Here is a 17,621-nt window from a genome sequence, read left to right as displayed (position 1 = left end):
TTCTCCAAAAGTTGTAATCTTGTATCGTTCTTCTGTGAGAAAAGCATCATGACATTTTTATCTTTTTTTATAAAAGAACTTGAAAAAAAAAAAAAAAGGTTTGACTTGTGTAGGAGGTCTTCATTTGAGGTCCCAGTGAGACCAAAGTAGAAGTCAGAGTATAGAAATGGTCAAACCTTTGACTTTCCATTTACCAATTTTATTGAAAAAAGGGCATGTCATGTAAAAATGCACGTTTATAATTAGGGGATTATTTTATGTTGAATATGAAGTTGTCTACTGGACTCCAAATTCAAAGGAGACTTTTCGGCAAATAGTCTTCACACGACTTTTATACAACATTTGGTCAATACAAAAATTTAAAATGATTTGACTTAGACTTGGTGAGGGATGCACAACACGGGTTGAGCTAGATTGTTAAAAATTTTGGGTCGGTTGGATTAGTGACTCGAACAACTCGAACAGAGCCCACAACCCAACTCAACTCAACCTTCTACTTTTGGGTTGAGTTAGATTGAATAGTCCAGTTATTTTTTTAAATTATTTTAAAAAATCATATTTATCTACCTTACATGTTACATGAATAATTAAAATCTCACAACCAAGTCAGGTCTAAGATCTGCATCTATGAATTGAATTCATTGGAGCATCAACCAAGTTTCCTCTCTTCTTTTGAAGAGTTGCAAGCAAGAATATAATCCATTTTGTGTCATGGGGTGTTTAGAGCTTCAATCAACGATACGCCTTCTAATGAGATGTAGATCCATGTGCGAAAAATGTGTTATTTCGTCAGAGAATGATGCGTCTTACATAAAATAAGAAATTAGTAAAAAAAATAGAGGAACGAGACAAACATCGACACGTGAGGAGAGGCTAGCACAGGTAAGCTCACATAAAGATTTGAGCCCATATGTCGTACTCTATCGTTGGCATGGATGACATCAATTCATTGGCATAATTGAGAATGCTCACATCGGGATATAACCCACTTGTCTCATCTGATCATTAGCTCCTTTAACATCACTTTGATGACATCGTTCCTAAGCAACGATAATGTAGAACGACACCCTTCTCTCAGTTATCTTAATTACAAACTTGGCCATTAGCTACTTTCTCTCTTTAGGATATAGGGTTGTATACATAGTATTTTTTTACACACGGTTCACAAGGCATACATGAACCCACTAGTTGGACTCATTAACATACCCCTACAAGTAACTCATTAAAAGAATTTATTTTTAAATGGAAGATGAAATAGACGCGAATTTCAAATTAAATAAGAATAATAATAATAATAATAATAATAAATGGAAGAATATGGGTTTTGGGCGGGTCGTGGTATACTTTAAACCCGAAACCGATGGGCAATACCCGCCCCATGTGAAGAGCAAGAGGGTAACGGTAACCCTACCCACCATCTTCCTTCCTTGCTCGCCATTGCTGCCACCGTCGTTCTCCGAGTACGCCGCCGTACAGTTCCGGCTTTTCTCCTCAATTCGCACCATTTCCGACCGTTTTTTGTTGCTTTCCGTCGCCGTTCGTTGTCCACGGCTGTCTATTGCTCTCTGCCGCACAACCATTGAGTTTTGTCTATTGCTTTCTGTTTAGGTGAGATTCTAAACTTGTTTGTTTTCTCTTTTTATTGTCTTCTCGGGATGAGTTTAGAACACTAACTCATTTTTTCTCTTCTAGGAATTCGGATTAACAAGCATACACTATGAGCCAAATCATCTATATACCGGATAAGCCGCCAATTCCACCTGATCAACAACCCACTGGTAACCTAACTTTTTATTATGAGATCTTATTGTATGTTTCTTCTGAGAACTTTTTGTACTCTCTCAGACTTCGTCCCTTGTTTGTATCTCGCAGTTAATGTCTTTGCTGCGGTGGTTGAGCCCAAGTTAATCAACAATCTTGTAAGGTTAGCTTTTATGTTACTTATCAATGTTTACTGATTCAATCTGTTCTTCATGAGGTTTCTCATTTGTTCTTCTATGAAATAAGATGAAGTATTCCCATTGATGTCAATTTGAACTGAACCCATTTTTTTCCTTGAATTAAGTTGATGATAATTTTATAATCGATTCCTTACTTTTGAATGACCAAAATTTGTCTCCGCAGGTGCTTAAATAGGATAGCGCCATTGGAAAATCTCCGCCATGTGAAGAGAGTTCAGAAGAAGCACCTTGAAGATGGTATGTAGATTTATTGCTGATATTTTGTTCCTTTCCTCAATGATTATTCCTATGAAGTTGTCTTTGTTTATTTTGCGTTTAATTTCTATTTTTAAATGTTCATCTCAAGTTTTCTTACACAAGCAATAAATAGAGACTGGAATTTCATGTTTATAAGTGTCTGTTAGATCAAAGAAATGATAATACTTCGATGCAGAGAACCAAGGGAGCCACTAAATGAGATGTTATTAGCATACTTCAAAATTTCATGCTCCAACGAATATCATTCAAACTGATCTTGTTTTTTTCTTTTTTCTTTTCTAATTTATTTTCATGATTACTTAAGTTTTTCTCTTCCATATTTGTTTTGGATAGTTAGTGATTTTCTATTAGCTTGCCACCATTTATTTTACTGCTAATGCAGGTTTGCAATAATCACTTTCTTGGATACTTGTATATTTCTTAGCTACAAGGTTCTGTTAATCTATGCATTGAATTAAGTTGTTGATCATTAGGTTTTTACAGGAAAAACTCTAATAGCATTGATCCTATGTCTTGCAAGTGAAAACGACAGCAATTTGGATGCCATGCCTCTAGATGTACAAGAGCTCGTGACTTCATACCAGTTGAGTGCCTTTATCACAAAGGTGCGTCCTCCTATCAATTGAAATGTTCATTAATTAAATTATGTTTCATGATATAATTAAAGTACATCAATCAAAACCATTCAGTTCATCTGGAAACTAATATTCAATATCTTGATGTATAAATATTTCTATGTGCCCCTATTAACTCCTTTTAAGTACTTTTAGCTGTGGTGTCAGACCCTGGAAGGTACAGGATAATTTTTTATTCATGTTTGTTATTCAGTTGACTGCTGTTTGATCTCATCCTTCAAAATTTTGATCACATTGGTATTGAATTCTGTTTTTCTTAAGGGCACTTCATCTTTTGTAATCGGAGATATCCTATTTAATTCTCAAGGAATAGAGATATCCTTGACCTTCTTTAGATTATGTGACCCAGGTTTGTAAGGAAGCAGCAACAACAAAAGAAGAATGGGAAGAGCAGTGCAAGCTTTGGCCAACATCATATCATCCACCCACATAGTAAATGTTCTGACATTCTTTCTATTTTCTCAATTAAATGTTAGGTAGTTTTAATTCAGTTCCAATGGTTGTGCTACATCGTGATTGTGGTTGGTCTAGTTATGTTGACAGTGATAACTTGTTGGTTTGAAGTCTTTTTCTTCTGGAAAAGATATTTCTACCAGCTGGAACTTACTTCCTCTATCATCTCTTTCTGAATGTCAGCAATATTGATGGTATCACCGGATTTAATGAAGAGGACACACAATCAGTTTTTGGCTTCATGCGACTAGCAGTAGAATTAGCACAGTCCAATAAATTGGTTAGTTAATGTGCTTTGGTTTTCCCTTTCTGGTATCCAATCCAAGATCAATTTGGATTTATGCTGCGTAGTTACTACAATGAATTAGCTTTTGTTTTCTCATTTTGCATTTCTAATTTTATTATCAACTAAAGTTTTGGATTTTTTTTTTTTTTTTTTTTTAATCCTTTATTTCCCGGATTCCTTCAGATTTCTTAACTCTTTAGAATTTAGATACTAAGAGGCAATGTTTTATTTGAAAATTGTTGTGCCATGTTTCAACTCTTTTGAACAGAGCCAAATACTCACCCAAAAGATCAAACTAACCTAGCCCAACCTACTTAAACAATCTAAAGGCTTGATCCAGTCTGATGGAAGAAGAAAGACGACCATGTAGAGAAGCAGCTAGGAAAGGTAGCCTATAGACTCAAACGATTAGCTCGTTGAAAACTCACCCAGTATTCTATGTGAGTCAGTTGACTTCGACTAGACTAGCTACCGAAGGAAAGGGATGCAGTCTCTCCCTTGGTCTTTTGAGAGGAGAAGGCAGAGAAGAAAACGTATCTTTGCTTTACCTCTGAGTAAAATATAAGTTAGTGATTTTAGTTTTGGAATTTCGGAACTTCTACATTTAGTTGGTTTGAACAGTTTTCAAGTATCTTGTTATTTATGTGTTTGAGGAGTGAAGTAGAGAAATGTTTTCTCTTTTAGCCAGTTTATTTTCTTATCTGAAAAGACTATCTATTTAAGAAACAAGTACTCATCTCTCTTACATATTACCATGCAGCAGGTAAGTAAGGGCTAGCTATGCTATTTGCCCCATGAATCCCTAATGTTATGTCTCGTTTTGGGAAGGGTGTTTATTGTTCTATTGAAATTTTGCAGGTAGTAAATGCTGCGGTGATTGTAGATCCTTCCGTTAAGCAAGTAATTGCAAGTGCTTGTGATCATCATATTTCCTCTGAGAATGCTTCCATGAGCAATGCCGGTGGGGAAATAGACTTTAGAAATCGGCTAGAATCTGTTGGTTCTCATCTTGATTCCAATGGAGCCACCATCCATGGAAATTTGCCCTCAAGTGCCTCTTTGAAAACATTGAAACAATCATGTTCTACTGTTTCGTGTTTGTATCCCTGGCAATGGACTGACCAACAGTTGCAACATTTATCAAACTCTTGTTGTTGGCACCCTCTAAGGCATGCTGCTATTGCAGCTATTGAATCTTCTGCTGCACGGGATCGTCGTTTATTCCCAACTTCTGGAACCATTGGTGATAAATCAGTTGAAACAGATGATATCGGCCCTCACTGCAACCTAGCAAAAAGACAGAAGACGAATCTCGAAAATGTAAGCTATGTATGTTATTGAGTGAAAACTTTTTTGAATCAATTATAAAGATGTTTCTCTTCAAAAAAATGAAAGTTATAAAGAAGAGATTACTATCTAACATCCTTACATAAGATTAAGAAATGTCAAAGCCAAGATTTTGTGTTGCTAAGCTCCATCTTTTAGTAACGTACTTTTCTCAGGAAATGCAGCATACTTGTATATATCTTTGTCCTTTTATTTGCATTGATTTATTAATATATAGTTATGTTGTGTTGCACAGGCCAAAAGCGAGGAGAAGGAAGGTACTGATATTGAAGGCATATGTTCAAAATCAGGCAGGCCTTATCTATGCACTGGTTATGACATTTATCTTGTGTGGGAGCCATGTATTATGTAAGTTCACAAAATGGATCCTTACTCTCCTCTTTTCACCTAACCATTGTCTATGATCTGATCTGTGTGGCTACGCATTTTACAACATCCACCCCACCCTTAGAGTTAGTTGTAGGAAGTATATTTTTTAGGCTAAAACTGCATAATGTTCCTTCTCTAGTTTGTTTTTAATTTTGCTATAATGATTCTAGAAGGTTTCAGTACTGCCTCAAAGATTACGGCCAGTTTAGTATTTGGAATCGGTTCAGAATTGACATTTGAAGTTCTTAAGATTATTGTTTTTGCAGTGCTTAAAAAGTCATACTAGTTAAAGGGCATTTAGAATAATTTATCGTCCCGAATTTTGTTTAAACTACAAGTAGAATAAAAAACGCTAAATTAAAATCGACCGGGTGGTGCCCTATAATGTTAGGACCATACTCTTATGGATTCAACTTTTTTCTACTACAAACAATCTAATCATTTGGCTTATTTCTTGTGATATTTCCTTTCTTGGTTGTTAAAGGTGTGCGATGGCGCTTGTTCATCAACGAGTTAGGCGCGTGTTTTATGCGTTCCCAAATCCTAACGACGGGGCATTGGGCAGTGTTCATAGACTACAGGGTGAAAAGAGCTTAAACCATCACTATGCTGTTTTTAGAGTTGCATTACATGAAGATGTACTATAATGGCTGCCTCCATCTCCCTAACAGTGAAGATTCCTCAATTCTATTGCAGAGGGAGTTGGGAATATGACTAATTCAGGTTTTGTTGTGTTTTTATTGTCGATCTAATCCATTGATTTTCTTGGTGAACCATAGTTTTTGTACTCAATGATTGCTAATGTCCCATTTCTTCAAATCAAATATGACACCATTGTTCATTATTATTATTATTACCTTTTGCACTATGAGACTCTAATAGTGAGTTTTTTTTTGTTACTTTATTCTAAACCTAACAGTTCACAAAACTTCCATCATTTCTACTCAAAGCTCCATAGTAGAGAAGTTTCATATCAAAGAAGATAAATTGTCATTATGTGTCCATATATAACCNTTACTTAAATTAGTTATTTTTTTTTTTTTTTTTTTTTTTTTTGGACTTCCCTTCAAATTTTAAAATGCATTTGCTAGGGAGAGGTTTCCACACCTCCATACCCTTATAAGAAAATTCACCTCCTTTAGGGGCCTAACGTTCTCATCTATTACTAGCAGATAATGTCTTTTTTTCTTTTAAGTTTTTCCTCAAAGTTTTAAAATGTGTATGCAAGATAGAGAGGTTTTCACACTTTTGCAAGGAATGATTCCCTCTCCAACCGATCTGTGATCTTACACCAAAAATCTTAATTCTTCCACACAGAACTTGCCAACAAGAAATTTAAATAAATAAATAAATATATATATATATATATATATATATATATATATATATATATATATATATATACTAGTAGTTCTGTTACTTTTCGTCGAAATTTTAAACTCGCTATCATACCCATTTAAACTAACAAAATTGTGAAATATGAACTCTATTTTTCCAATAAATTCTTGTTTTCATCATTTACCAAACATATCTTTTAAAACGGTTCAAATCAACGTCATAGACTAAACATTTCATAATAAAATAGTTAATCATTTACCAAACATATCTTTTAAAACGTTTCAAATCAATGTCATAGACTTAAACATTCATAATAAAATCGTTAAGCAATACTGCAGAAAATAAATAACGTGAAATTTAAATAAAACAAGAAAAAAAATTAAATAATGTCGTGATCTAACTTAGGAGCTACAAACAACATGAATGTATCTACCCTAGTTTCAGTCTTATGGCCATTATTATGACGTGGTCGTCCGTCAGAGATGCCTTACCTTTTATTGAAAATTTAGAAGAGCACGTGACTTAAATATTTTAAGAAATATTTAATAAGTAACCCCATAACTAGAGTTAGGAAAAACAATTGCATACACTCATATTTGAGACCTATCGTTTCATAAAAAACATGACCTTCGTCTAATCTTCTAGTCCGGGTAGAATTGGATGTGTAATATTTCTCTACACATAGCCCATGTACATGCACGTGGACCTCATGCAAGCACGTATTCTATGAAATTTAGGTTGCATGTTTAAAATCATTCAAATTTTTAAAAAAAAAAATTCTAAGAAGAATTTGAACCCTTTAGTTTTTGTAAATTTGAGTATTTTCTTTTCAATTTACTCTTAGTTCAAAATCATAAGCTTTTGAATTAAATTTTTCTAAAAAACTGATTAAATTTTTAGAATAATAGTTCTCCCAACAAACCAATTATGCCCGAGTCAAAATTTTAATAATATTTTTAGGTTAGGGCATTAATTGATAATCTTAATATAAAGTAGGGATTTGTTTAGACAAACATTAAAGATAAAATTGGAAAGTAGATGAAAATATACATGTACCCAAACAGGAACAAATATGCGTTACAATTGATTGGCACCAAACTTCTTTGAATGGAAGTTGTGTGAATTCTACTTTTTGCTACACTAGTTAAAGGCTATCATATATGTTTTATGAACTTTAAACCTCCTCTCTCACATTTAATACCATCTTAAATTTGGTCTTAACTAGCTATTCAAATTACTTATAACATACATAACATACATACCATATATATATATATAAGCCTATATCACTAAATCTTTCAACCACACACACACATGTATATATATAAGCCTTTACAAAGTTTTATAAATGGTCAGATTCCAGAATATAATAAGCTGTGCTGCGACCCGAATTAGATTAAATCAACTCAATAGATTCATAATGCATTGGAGTATTGAGGAAAACAAAGTGGTTCAAAGTGATGCAGAAAACTGTGGCAACTAAAACCAAATAGGTTAAACGCTAATTCTCATGACAAAAAACCAATAATAATAACAGACAAGTTTTCTAATTCAAAGTACTTTAAAGCAAAACTTCTAAAAAGATGAAATATTCTCTCTGATAGATAAAAGATATAGATATTGAGGGCTAATCTCATTATTTCTCAGTCGATAACTCAATCCTCATCTTCTTCATCTCCATCTCCTCCAGCAGCCTTCTTTGCAGCTGCCTTCTGATTCCTTCTTTTCACCCTTCCAGGACGCCCGCCTCCAAACGGACTTGTAAGAGAGAAGTCTATGTGCTTCTGGGAATCGACCCTCACCATGAAAGAAGGGATGTTCACGACCTGCCTTCCAACCCTAAAGAAGACACGAGAAATGTGACAGATATTAACAAAAACTTCACATCCACAATAAAGGAAGAGTGTACTTACGAGTCAAATTACATCAAAAGCACTTTGAAATATACACAGGTGTTTAATCGAATTACATCAAAAGCACCTCGAAGTATACACACTTGCATAAAAGGTGTTTAATCGTATATCACAGTGATAATTCAACTCGACTTCTTTTAAACGTCATTCGAGCACTTGGGTAAAAAAAAAGTTGACAAATATTGCTCGCAAAGCATGCCTTTGGCTTTTTCCTCAGGCATTGCTATGTTATTCCTAAATATAATAATTTTGGGCAGGGAGAAATTTCTCTTGTAATAAACATGGCAGACTTTTTGCCCATGAAGACGCTACAAATTTTTCTTGTAATGTACACTTAGCCAAGCCAAAACTACCCGACAATAATGAACTTATTATTTTGCAAAGCTGCACAACAACTTTTAATCCTCTGAATACAAATATAGAAAGTTGACCATCTAGCACTAAGAATTTTGTACGACGATGTAAGAACAAATGAGAATAGCTCATGGAAGGAAAAAATGTTATTGGTATGCATAATAAGGAAAGATATTAGAGAGTATGAATAATGACTCTGTCACTCTACCTTATATGCTTTTGCCTGATGAGCACTCTAGCATGATGGATTGACTTTGCCATACCAGACTTGAACACGAGAGTTTGGAGACGACGCTCAAGGAAATTCTCCACAGTAAGGGCCAAGACATAATCGAGCTTGTTCTGACTCTCATCCAAAAGACCATACCTGTTCATCCTCCTAAGCAGAGCCTCTCCCTCAAAAATCCTACGCGGGTTCTTTTCATCAAGTGTTAAGAGCATCCGAGCATTGTTTCGGATTCGGCTCAATGCATATTGAACCCTCCACAACTCCCTCTTACAACGAAGCCCATATTCTCCAACCAACTTCAACTCTGCATCCAAACGCTCCTTCTCATAAGGACGTCGGGGTTTCTTGAAAGTCTTCCCATCTACATTTAGATAAAACCCAAAATACAATTATCTACGCTTTCAGCAAAAACACCAAGAAGACGCATTACGTTTTATAAGTTGTCACATAAGATGAACTATATCATATACTAATCTCCACAAAATGCAGTGAACAAAACTATGAAAAAGAAAAAAGAAAAAGCTGAGATAAGATGGTCAAGCATCAAAACTCCTTTAAACCCAATGTCACCAATTCTACAACATGCGCAACGATCCAACAAGTGAAGCCAACATCAACAGCTCACAAAAAGAGTTCCAATATTCAAGTAAAACGAATTAAATCCTCAGAAATCTTCCAGCTACTAGATCAACAAAATTGCATAATGTATGCGAAACACAATCGGAGAACCCAATCGAAGAAACAACGAAAAGGAATCCAAACAGAAGTTCGAAAAAATTGATAATGAAAAAGAAAACATACACGACGGATCTTTGAAGAACAAATTAGATGAGAATGGATATGCATCGGAGTTTTCTACTTACAGTTCCTATAGAAAGAGACGTGCACCATGATCTCTTCTCTGCTACGTCTTCACTAACTCAATGGTCTAGAATGCAAAGGAGAGGAGAAGAGAGGCACCCCTGAAGCAAAAGAGGGTTAGAGAAGCGGCTAGGGTTTTTACACTATCGTTTTCATGTTTTCTTTTTCTTTTTTTCTTTTTTTTTTCTTAATAAATTAAAGTTGGGCCGTGGGTTGGGCCGTGGGTTGGGCTGCTAGAGTGAAAAGTTGGGCCTGAGATATTAATAACAATTAGAATTTTTTTAAAATTTTTTTTTAAATTAAAAGATAAATATTTTATATACCGCTAATAATAAAGATTTTTTTTTTTTTTTTTTTTTTTTAAATTTAGAACATTAATAAAAATTCCAAGGAGGAAGCATTGAGAAGCTACTTTGGGCATCTCACCATTGTGCATGCAACCTTTCAAGCCAATGAAATGCACACTTCGTGCAACGTTGCATATCGCTCGTCGATGTTGTGTTGGACGCTCAAAGTATCTCAATGCTTAAAACACTAGCCCTCTTTGTTCTATTCGAAGTGTCTAAATCTTTTATGAGTGCATCTCGACACTATAATGTCTTCCCTTGTATGAAAGGGCAGTATATCGACGTTGCTGCTAACATCTCGATGTTGTTTATCACTATATAAAAACTTCATATTTCTACAGAATACATATCTCTATCTTTTTTGGACGTTCATTTCTAGTCACCTAAAACAATCATATTTCTTTCATTTCTTTAAATATTGAAATAATCGTGTTTCAAAGTTTGGTCGTATCGTCATGATGAGTAGTTAAGTTTCATGTTTTCAATTAGGCCAGTTCACATTTACAGAGATATCATAACATAGATTGACAACCAATCCCCACATTATATGATAGGTTAGGACAAGTGAGAGTAATCTCGAAGTATCTCGCGTTTATTGATTAGGGTGAATCAGTCTACAATCGAAGTGGATACTTGTGATTGATGGTTAGGTTATGTGATGTCCCACATTGGTTGGGGAGGAGAACAAACCACCATTCTTAAGGGTGTCGAAACCTTCCCCTAGCAGACGCGTTTTAAAGTCTTGAGGAGAAGCCCGAAAGGGAAAGCCCAAAGAGGACAATATCTACTAGCGGTGGATCTAGGCCGTTACAGGTTACCTTGTTGAGCGCCCNTGCCTGATGAGCACTCTAGCATGATGGATTGACTTTGCCATACCAGACTTGAACACGAGAGTTTGGAGACGACGCTCAAGGAAATTCTCCACAGTAAGGGCCAAGACATAATCGAGCTTGTTCTGACTCTCATCCAAAAGACCATACCTGTTCATCCTCCTAAGCAGAGCCTCTCCCTCAAAAATCCTACGCGGGTTCTTTTCATCAAGTGTTAAGAGCATCCGAGCATTGTTTCGGATTCGGCTCAATGCATATTGAACCCTCCACAACTCCCTCTTACAACGAAGCCCATATTCTCCAACCAACTTCAACTCTGCATCCAAACGCTCCTTCTCATAAGGACGTCGGGGTTTCTTGAAAGTCTTCCCATCTACATTTAGATAAAACCCAAAATACAATTATCTACGCTTTCAGCAAAAACACCAAGAAGACGCATTACGTTTTATAAGTTGTCACATAAGATGAACTATATCATATACTAATCTCCACAAAATGCAGTGAACAAAACTATGAAAAAGAAAAAAGAAAAAGCTGAGATAAGATGGTCAAGCATCAAAACTCCTTTAAACCCAATGTCACCAATTCTACAACATGCGCAACGATCCAACAAGTGAAGCCAACATCAACAGCTCACAAAAAGAGTTCCAATATTCAAGTAAAACGAATTAAATCCTCAGAAATCTTCCAGCTACTAGATCAACAAAATTGCATAATGTATGCGAAACACAATCGGAGAACCCAATCGAAGAAACAACGAAAAGGAATCCAAACAGAAGTTCGAAAAAATTGATAATGAAAAAGAAAACATACACGACGGATCTTTGAAGAACAAATTAGATGAGAATGGATATGCATCGGAGTTTTCTACTTACAGTTCCTATAGAAAGAGACGTGCACCATGATCTCTTCTCTGCTACGTCTTCACTAACTCAATGGTCTAGAATGCAAAGGAGAGGAGAAGAGAGGCACCCCTGAAGCAAAAGAGGGTTAGAGAAGCGGCTAGGGTTTTTACACTATCGTTTTCATGTTTTCTTTTTCTTTTTTTCTTTTTTTTTTCTTAATAAATTAAAGTTGGGCCGTGGGTTGGGCCGTGGGTTGGGCTGCTAGAGTGAAAAGTTGGGCCTGAGATATTAATAACAATTAGAATTTTTTTAAAATTTTTTTTTAAATTAAAAGATAAATATTTTATATACCGCTAATAATAAAGATTTTTTTTTTTTTTTTTTTTTTTTAAATTTAGAACATTAATAAAAATTCCAAGGAGGAAGCATTGAGAAGCTACTTTGGGCATCTCACCATTGTGCATGCAACCTTTCAAGCCAATGAAATGCACACTTCGTGCAACGTTGCATATCGCTCGTCGATGTTGTGTTGGACGCTCAAAGTATCTCAATGCTTAAAACACTAGCCCTCTTTGTTCTATTCGAAGTGTCTAAATCTTTTATGAGTGCATCTCGACACTATAATGTCTTCCCTTGTATGAAAGGGCAGTATATCGACGTTGCTGCTAACATCTCGATGTTGTTTATCACTATATAAAAACTTCATATTTCTACAGAATACATATCTCTATCTTTTTTGGACGTTCATTTCTAGTCACCTAAAACAATCATATTTCTTTCATTTCTTTAAATATTGAAATAATCGTGTTTCAAAGTTTGGTCGTATCGTCATGATGAGTAGTTAAGTTTCATGTTTTCAATTAGGCCAGTTCACATTTGCAGAGATATCATAACATAGATTGACAACCAATCCCCACATTATATGATAGGTTAGGACAAGTGAGAGTAATCTCGAAGTATCTCGCGTTTATTGATTAGGGTGAATCAGTCTACAATCGAAGTGGATACTTGTGATTGATGGTTAGGTTATGTGATGTCCCACATTGGTTGGGGAGGAGAACAAACCACCATTCTTAAGGGTGTCGAAACCTTCCNAAACGCTCCTTCTCATAAGGACGTCGGGGTTTCTTGAAAGTCTTCCCATCTACATTTAGATAAAACCCAAAATACAATTATCTACGCTTTCAGCAAAAACACCAAGAAGACGCATTACGTTTTATAAGTTGTCACATAAGATGAACTATATCATATACTAATCTCCACAAAATGCAGTGAACAAAACTATGAAAAAGAAAAAAGAAAAAGCTGAGATAAGATGGTCAAGCATCAAAACTCCTTTAAACCCAATGTCACCAATTCTACAACATGCGCAACGATCCAACAAGTGAAGCCAACATCAACAGCTCACAAAAAGAGTTCCAATATTCAAGTAAAACGAATTAAATCCTCAGAAATCTTCCAGCTACTAGATCAACAAAATTGCATAATGTATGCGAAACACAATCGGAGAACCCAATCGAAGAAACAACGAAAAGGAATCCAAACAGAAGTTCGAAAAAATTGATAATGAAAAAGAAAACATACACGACGGATCTTTGAAGAACAAATTAGATGAGAATGGATATGCATCGGAGTTTTCTACTTACAGTTCCTATAGAAAGAGACGTGCACCATGATCTCTTCTCTGCTACGTCTTCACTAACTCAATGGTCTAGAATGCAAAGGAGAGGAGAAGAGAGGCACCCCTGAAGCAAAAGAGGGTTAGAGAAGCGGCTAGGGTTTTTACACTATCGTTTTCATGTTTTCTTTTTCTTTTTTTCTTTTTTTTTTCTTAATAAATTAAAGTTGGGCCGTGGGTTGGGCCGTGGGTTGGGCTGCTAGAGTGAAAAGTTGGGCCTGAGATATTAATAACAATTAGAATTTTTTTAAAATTTTTTTTTAAATTAAAAGATAAATATTTTATATACCGCTAATAATAAAGATTTTTTTTTTTTTTTTTTTTTTTTAAATTTAGAACATTAATAAAAATTCCAAGGAGGAAGCATTGAGAAGCTACTTTGGGCATCTCACCATTGTGCATGCAACCTTTCAAGCCAATGAAATGCACACTTCGTGCAACGTTGCATATCGCTCGTCGATGTTGTGTTGGACGCTCAAAGTATCTCAATGCTTAAAACACTAGCCCTCTTTGTTCTATTCGAAGTGTCTAAATCTTTTATGAGTGCATCTCGACACTATAATGTCTTCCCTTGTATGAAAGGGCAGTATATCGACGTTGCTGCTAACATCTCGATGTTGTTTATCACTATATAAAAACTTCATATTTCTACAGAATACATATCTCTATCTTTTTTGGACGTTCATTTCTAGTCACCTAAAACAATCATATTTCTTTCATTTCTTTAAATATTGAAATAATCGTGTTTCAAAGTTTGGTCGTATCGTCATGATGAGTAGTTAAGTTTCATGTTTTCAATTAGGCCAGTTCACATTTACAGAGATATCATAACATAGATTGACAACCAATCCCCACATTATATGATAGGTTAGGACAAGTGAGAGTAATCTCGAAGTATCTCGCGTTTATTGATTAGGGTGAATCAGTCTACAATCGAAGTGGATACTTGTGATTGATGGTTAGGTTATGTGATGTCCCACATTGGTTGGGGAGGAGAACAAACCACCATTCTTAAGGGTGTCGAAACCTTCCCCTAGCAGACGCGTTTTAAAGTCTTGAGGAGAAGCCCGAAAGGGAAAGCCCAAAGAGGACAATATCTACTAGCGGTGGATCTAGGCCGTTACAGGTTACCTTGTTGAGCGCCCGTAATCAATGTCATCAGGTAATTTTGTGAGGCCTCAATTGTTCTTCATTTATTGTCGAAATGCTTTAGTTAATATTATTTTCTTGCTTGCTATACACGTATTTGTGATATGCAAATTAATTAGGCGAGATGGTTAATTAGGCTCTTGATCTTGACCTTGGCTACAAACTAATTAAGCATGATTGCTAATTAGGCCTTTGATCTTGACCTTGGCTACAAACTAATTAGGCAAGGTTGTTAATTAGGCTTTTGATCTTTGACTTTGGCTTCAATTTGTTGCTCAATTTGTCGTTGATCTAACTTTGCGCACGCAGTCATGTTATAAATGAGGCTTCATGTAACGATCTTAGTTTTCTACTTACCTAAAGTCGTTACTGTATGCATTACGTAACTTCTTATGCGAAAATATTCTTTTAAAATGGCTTCATAAAACAATGTCATGGACTTATATGTTTAAGAAAAGATTTAAAACAATACAACTGAAATATTGAAATAAATATAAGTAAATGCAAAAATAGTAATGCCCTGTACTAACCTATGATCTACGAAATTAAATGCAACTACCCTATACATGTGTCATGGTCTTTAATCATGATGTCGCCGTCAACCGTACAGATACCTTGTCTTTACCTAAATTAGAGAAGTAGCACATGACTTAAGTATTTTAAGAAATACTCAGCAAGTGACTCCACTGTTGGGTCAGAGAATACAAACACATGTAATTATGATTAGGGAACTATTATTTATGTAACAACCCTAAATTTCTACGTACTCAGAGTCGTTGCTAACGTCTCAGGCTCATCTATAATGCGGAAATATAACTCTTACATGAACATTATTTATAACGTAAACTTCGAAAAGCGCTTAAAACAACTTATTCTTTGGAAAACACAGTCATGATCCTATTCTAACCTAAAACTAGAAAATTAAATATGAATCTACCCTATGCACATGACACAGTGCCTGCTCACGATGTTGTTGTCCTCCATACAAGTGTGTCTTGCCTTTACTTGAAAAACGATGTGGCACAAGGCCTGAGTATTTCGAAGAATACTCAGTAAGTGGCCCCACTATGGGATTCCGCTGATTTGTAGTGACGTCGAAGGTCAGCGGAATCCCATAGTGTCGTGCGCCTCATGAATACCCTCATCATCATATGGTGCGTATTCGCACTCATTATCATGTTGTGTGCATTTGCACTCATCATCATACTGTGTGCTTTCGTACTCATCATCATATTGTGCACGTCTGCACTCATCATCTTTAGGGGAAGTAGCCCTATGCTTATGAACATACAATATGCATGAGGTCTCTCTAAATCCATCATAAGGTTTCTTCTGACACAACCCTCTAGTCTCATCTCTTTGTTACTCGTGGATATTTATATTAATATCATTTTCATGCTCTTATGGTTGTGTCCTATGTCGATCTAACGACATGATGCAATATGGCACTCATCACCATATAACATGCTTAATATAGAAAATATCATCATATTAAGGTAAACGTCACGCAATCATCATACTCATCATATTGCCATAAAGTGCATCAAGCATATCAAGTACGTCATTCATCGAAATATATATACACTACGCACATCATCAAGTATCATAATTCACACATCATCATAACGCGTACATCATCATATACTAGTATACGACATCATACGATACAACTCATACATCATCATAACTTATACATTGTCATATACTAACATACGGCATCATACGATACAGCTCACACATCACCATATACTAACATACGGCATCGTACGACACAGTTTATACATCATCATAACTCATACAATTTTTAGCCTATCCTATAGTAAGGTCACTTACTTGATTGGCCTTAGCCGAAGTATCCCTTAATTTAATTAACGTAAGCTCCCGTTCCTCGAGAGCTGCTCCAAAGGTTGTCAAGGGTCGCTTCTTATTACACAGTTCGTCACCTTTCGTTAGTATTTCACATTTTAATTAATAATTCAACTAACAATGTGAAATACAGCTCTAGAACGGTTCCAGTAAAAATCAAATTCCACGTTTCCATTGTTTCTAAATTTTGTTGGGTAATAAAACTTAAATTAAAAATATATCAATATTATTTCATATTTAATCATTCCATCCAAATATTATTTATTATAATATTATATTCATTAGATGTAAATAATAATAATTTATCACATCTTCCATTTTCCTTCCCGTTTACCACTTTATTTCTCTATTCTCTGTATTTTTTTTTCCTGACTATGCAATTAATAGAAGCCATTTTTAATAGATTATGTTTTCCTTTCTTTTCTAGAAATGCTATGCAATTTATATTATTGTTATTTAATTCTATTTACCAAACTTTTGGCCATTTTCAATAAAAAAAAAAATTCTAAAAATAATTATCAAATTAACCGAACCCATTTTCAATAGATTCTTACTTTTTTTTTAAAATAATTGAAAGAGAATAAAAGAAAAGGCTTAATTTTCCTTTTTTTTCTCTCCCGTAAATCTCTCTTCAGGTAAATCTACATCCATCTAACATTGTTTTTTATATATTTTTTCAGTTTCTTTCTTTTCTCTTTTCTATCTTTCTTACTCTTTTTTTAGGTCGTGTGATGTGGCACGTTGGATGGAGAGGAGAATAAAACAAGTGTAAAGGGTGTGGAAACCTTAAGAAACCTCGAGGGAAAACCCAAAAGGGAAAGCACAAATAGGACAATATATGCTAGCGGTAGACTTGGGTCTGGGCCGTTTTCTTGCAATTTCCCCAAGGATAGACACAAGGC

The 17,621-nt window shown here is 35.1% G+C and overlaps 3 protein-coding genes across 4 annotated transcripts; 1 reads left to right on the top strand and 2 right to left on the bottom strand.

Moving 5' to 3' along the window:
- Positions 1-1,412: 1,412 nt before the first annotated feature.
- LOC111787511 (probable inactive tRNA-specific adenosine deaminase-like protein 3) lies at positions 1,413-6,162 on the top strand. 2 transcript variants are annotated; one of them, XM_023667495.1, is made up of 10 exons: positions 1,413-1,608; positions 1,693-1,778; positions 1,873-1,924; positions 2,125-2,198; positions 2,703-2,824; positions 3,204-3,286; positions 3,491-3,587; positions 4,452-4,913; positions 5,176-5,288; positions 5,794-6,162. In XM_023667495.1, exons 2-10 carry the CDS (start codon positions 1,718-1,720, stop codon positions 5,954-5,956), a joined length of 1,227 nt encoding a protein of 408 aa, XP_023523263.1. In that variant the 5' UTR covers positions 1,413-1,608; positions 1,693-1,717; the 3' UTR covers positions 5,957-6,162. The 2 variants fall into 2 exon arrangements, with proteins under 2 accessions (XP_023523263.1, XP_023523264.1); XM_023667496.1 differs by lacking the exon at positions 1,413-1,608 and having other exon boundaries at positions 1,758-1,778; positions 1,873-1,919; positions 2,693-2,824.
- Positions 6,163-8,061: 1,899 nt separating this feature from the next.
- On the bottom strand, positions 8,062-10,160 carry LOC111788793 (40S ribosomal protein S9-2). The gene is made up of 3 exons (XM_023669298.1): positions 10,007-10,160; positions 9,123-9,504; positions 8,062-8,486 (listed from the first exon to the last, which is right to left on the bottom strand). Exons 1-3 carry the CDS (start codon positions 10,032-10,034, stop codon positions 8,303-8,305), a joined length of 594 nt encoding a protein of 197 aa, XP_023525066.1. The 5' UTR covers positions 10,035-10,160; the 3' UTR covers positions 8,062-8,302.
- Positions 10,161-11,165: 1,005 nt separating this feature from the next.
- LOC111788425 (40S ribosomal protein S9-2-like) lies at positions 11,166-12,210 on the bottom strand. The gene is made up of 2 exons (XM_023668762.1): positions 12,057-12,210; positions 11,166-11,554 (listed from the first exon to the last, which is right to left on the bottom strand). Exons 1-2 carry the CDS (start codon positions 12,082-12,084, stop codon positions 11,166-11,168), a joined length of 417 nt encoding a protein of 138 aa, XP_023524530.1. The 5' UTR covers positions 12,085-12,210.
- Positions 12,211-17,621: the final 5,411 nt, after the last annotated feature.

The sequence above is a fragment of the Cucurbita pepo genome, chromosome LG02 (assembly GCF_002806865.2).
Source record: "Cucurbita pepo subsp. pepo cultivar mu-cu-16 chromosome LG02, ASM280686v2, whole genome shotgun sequence".
NCBI lineage: Eukaryota > Viridiplantae > Streptophyta > Magnoliopsida > Cucurbitales > Cucurbitaceae > Cucurbita > Cucurbita pepo.
This window is presented reverse-complemented; position numbering and strand designations above follow the sequence as displayed.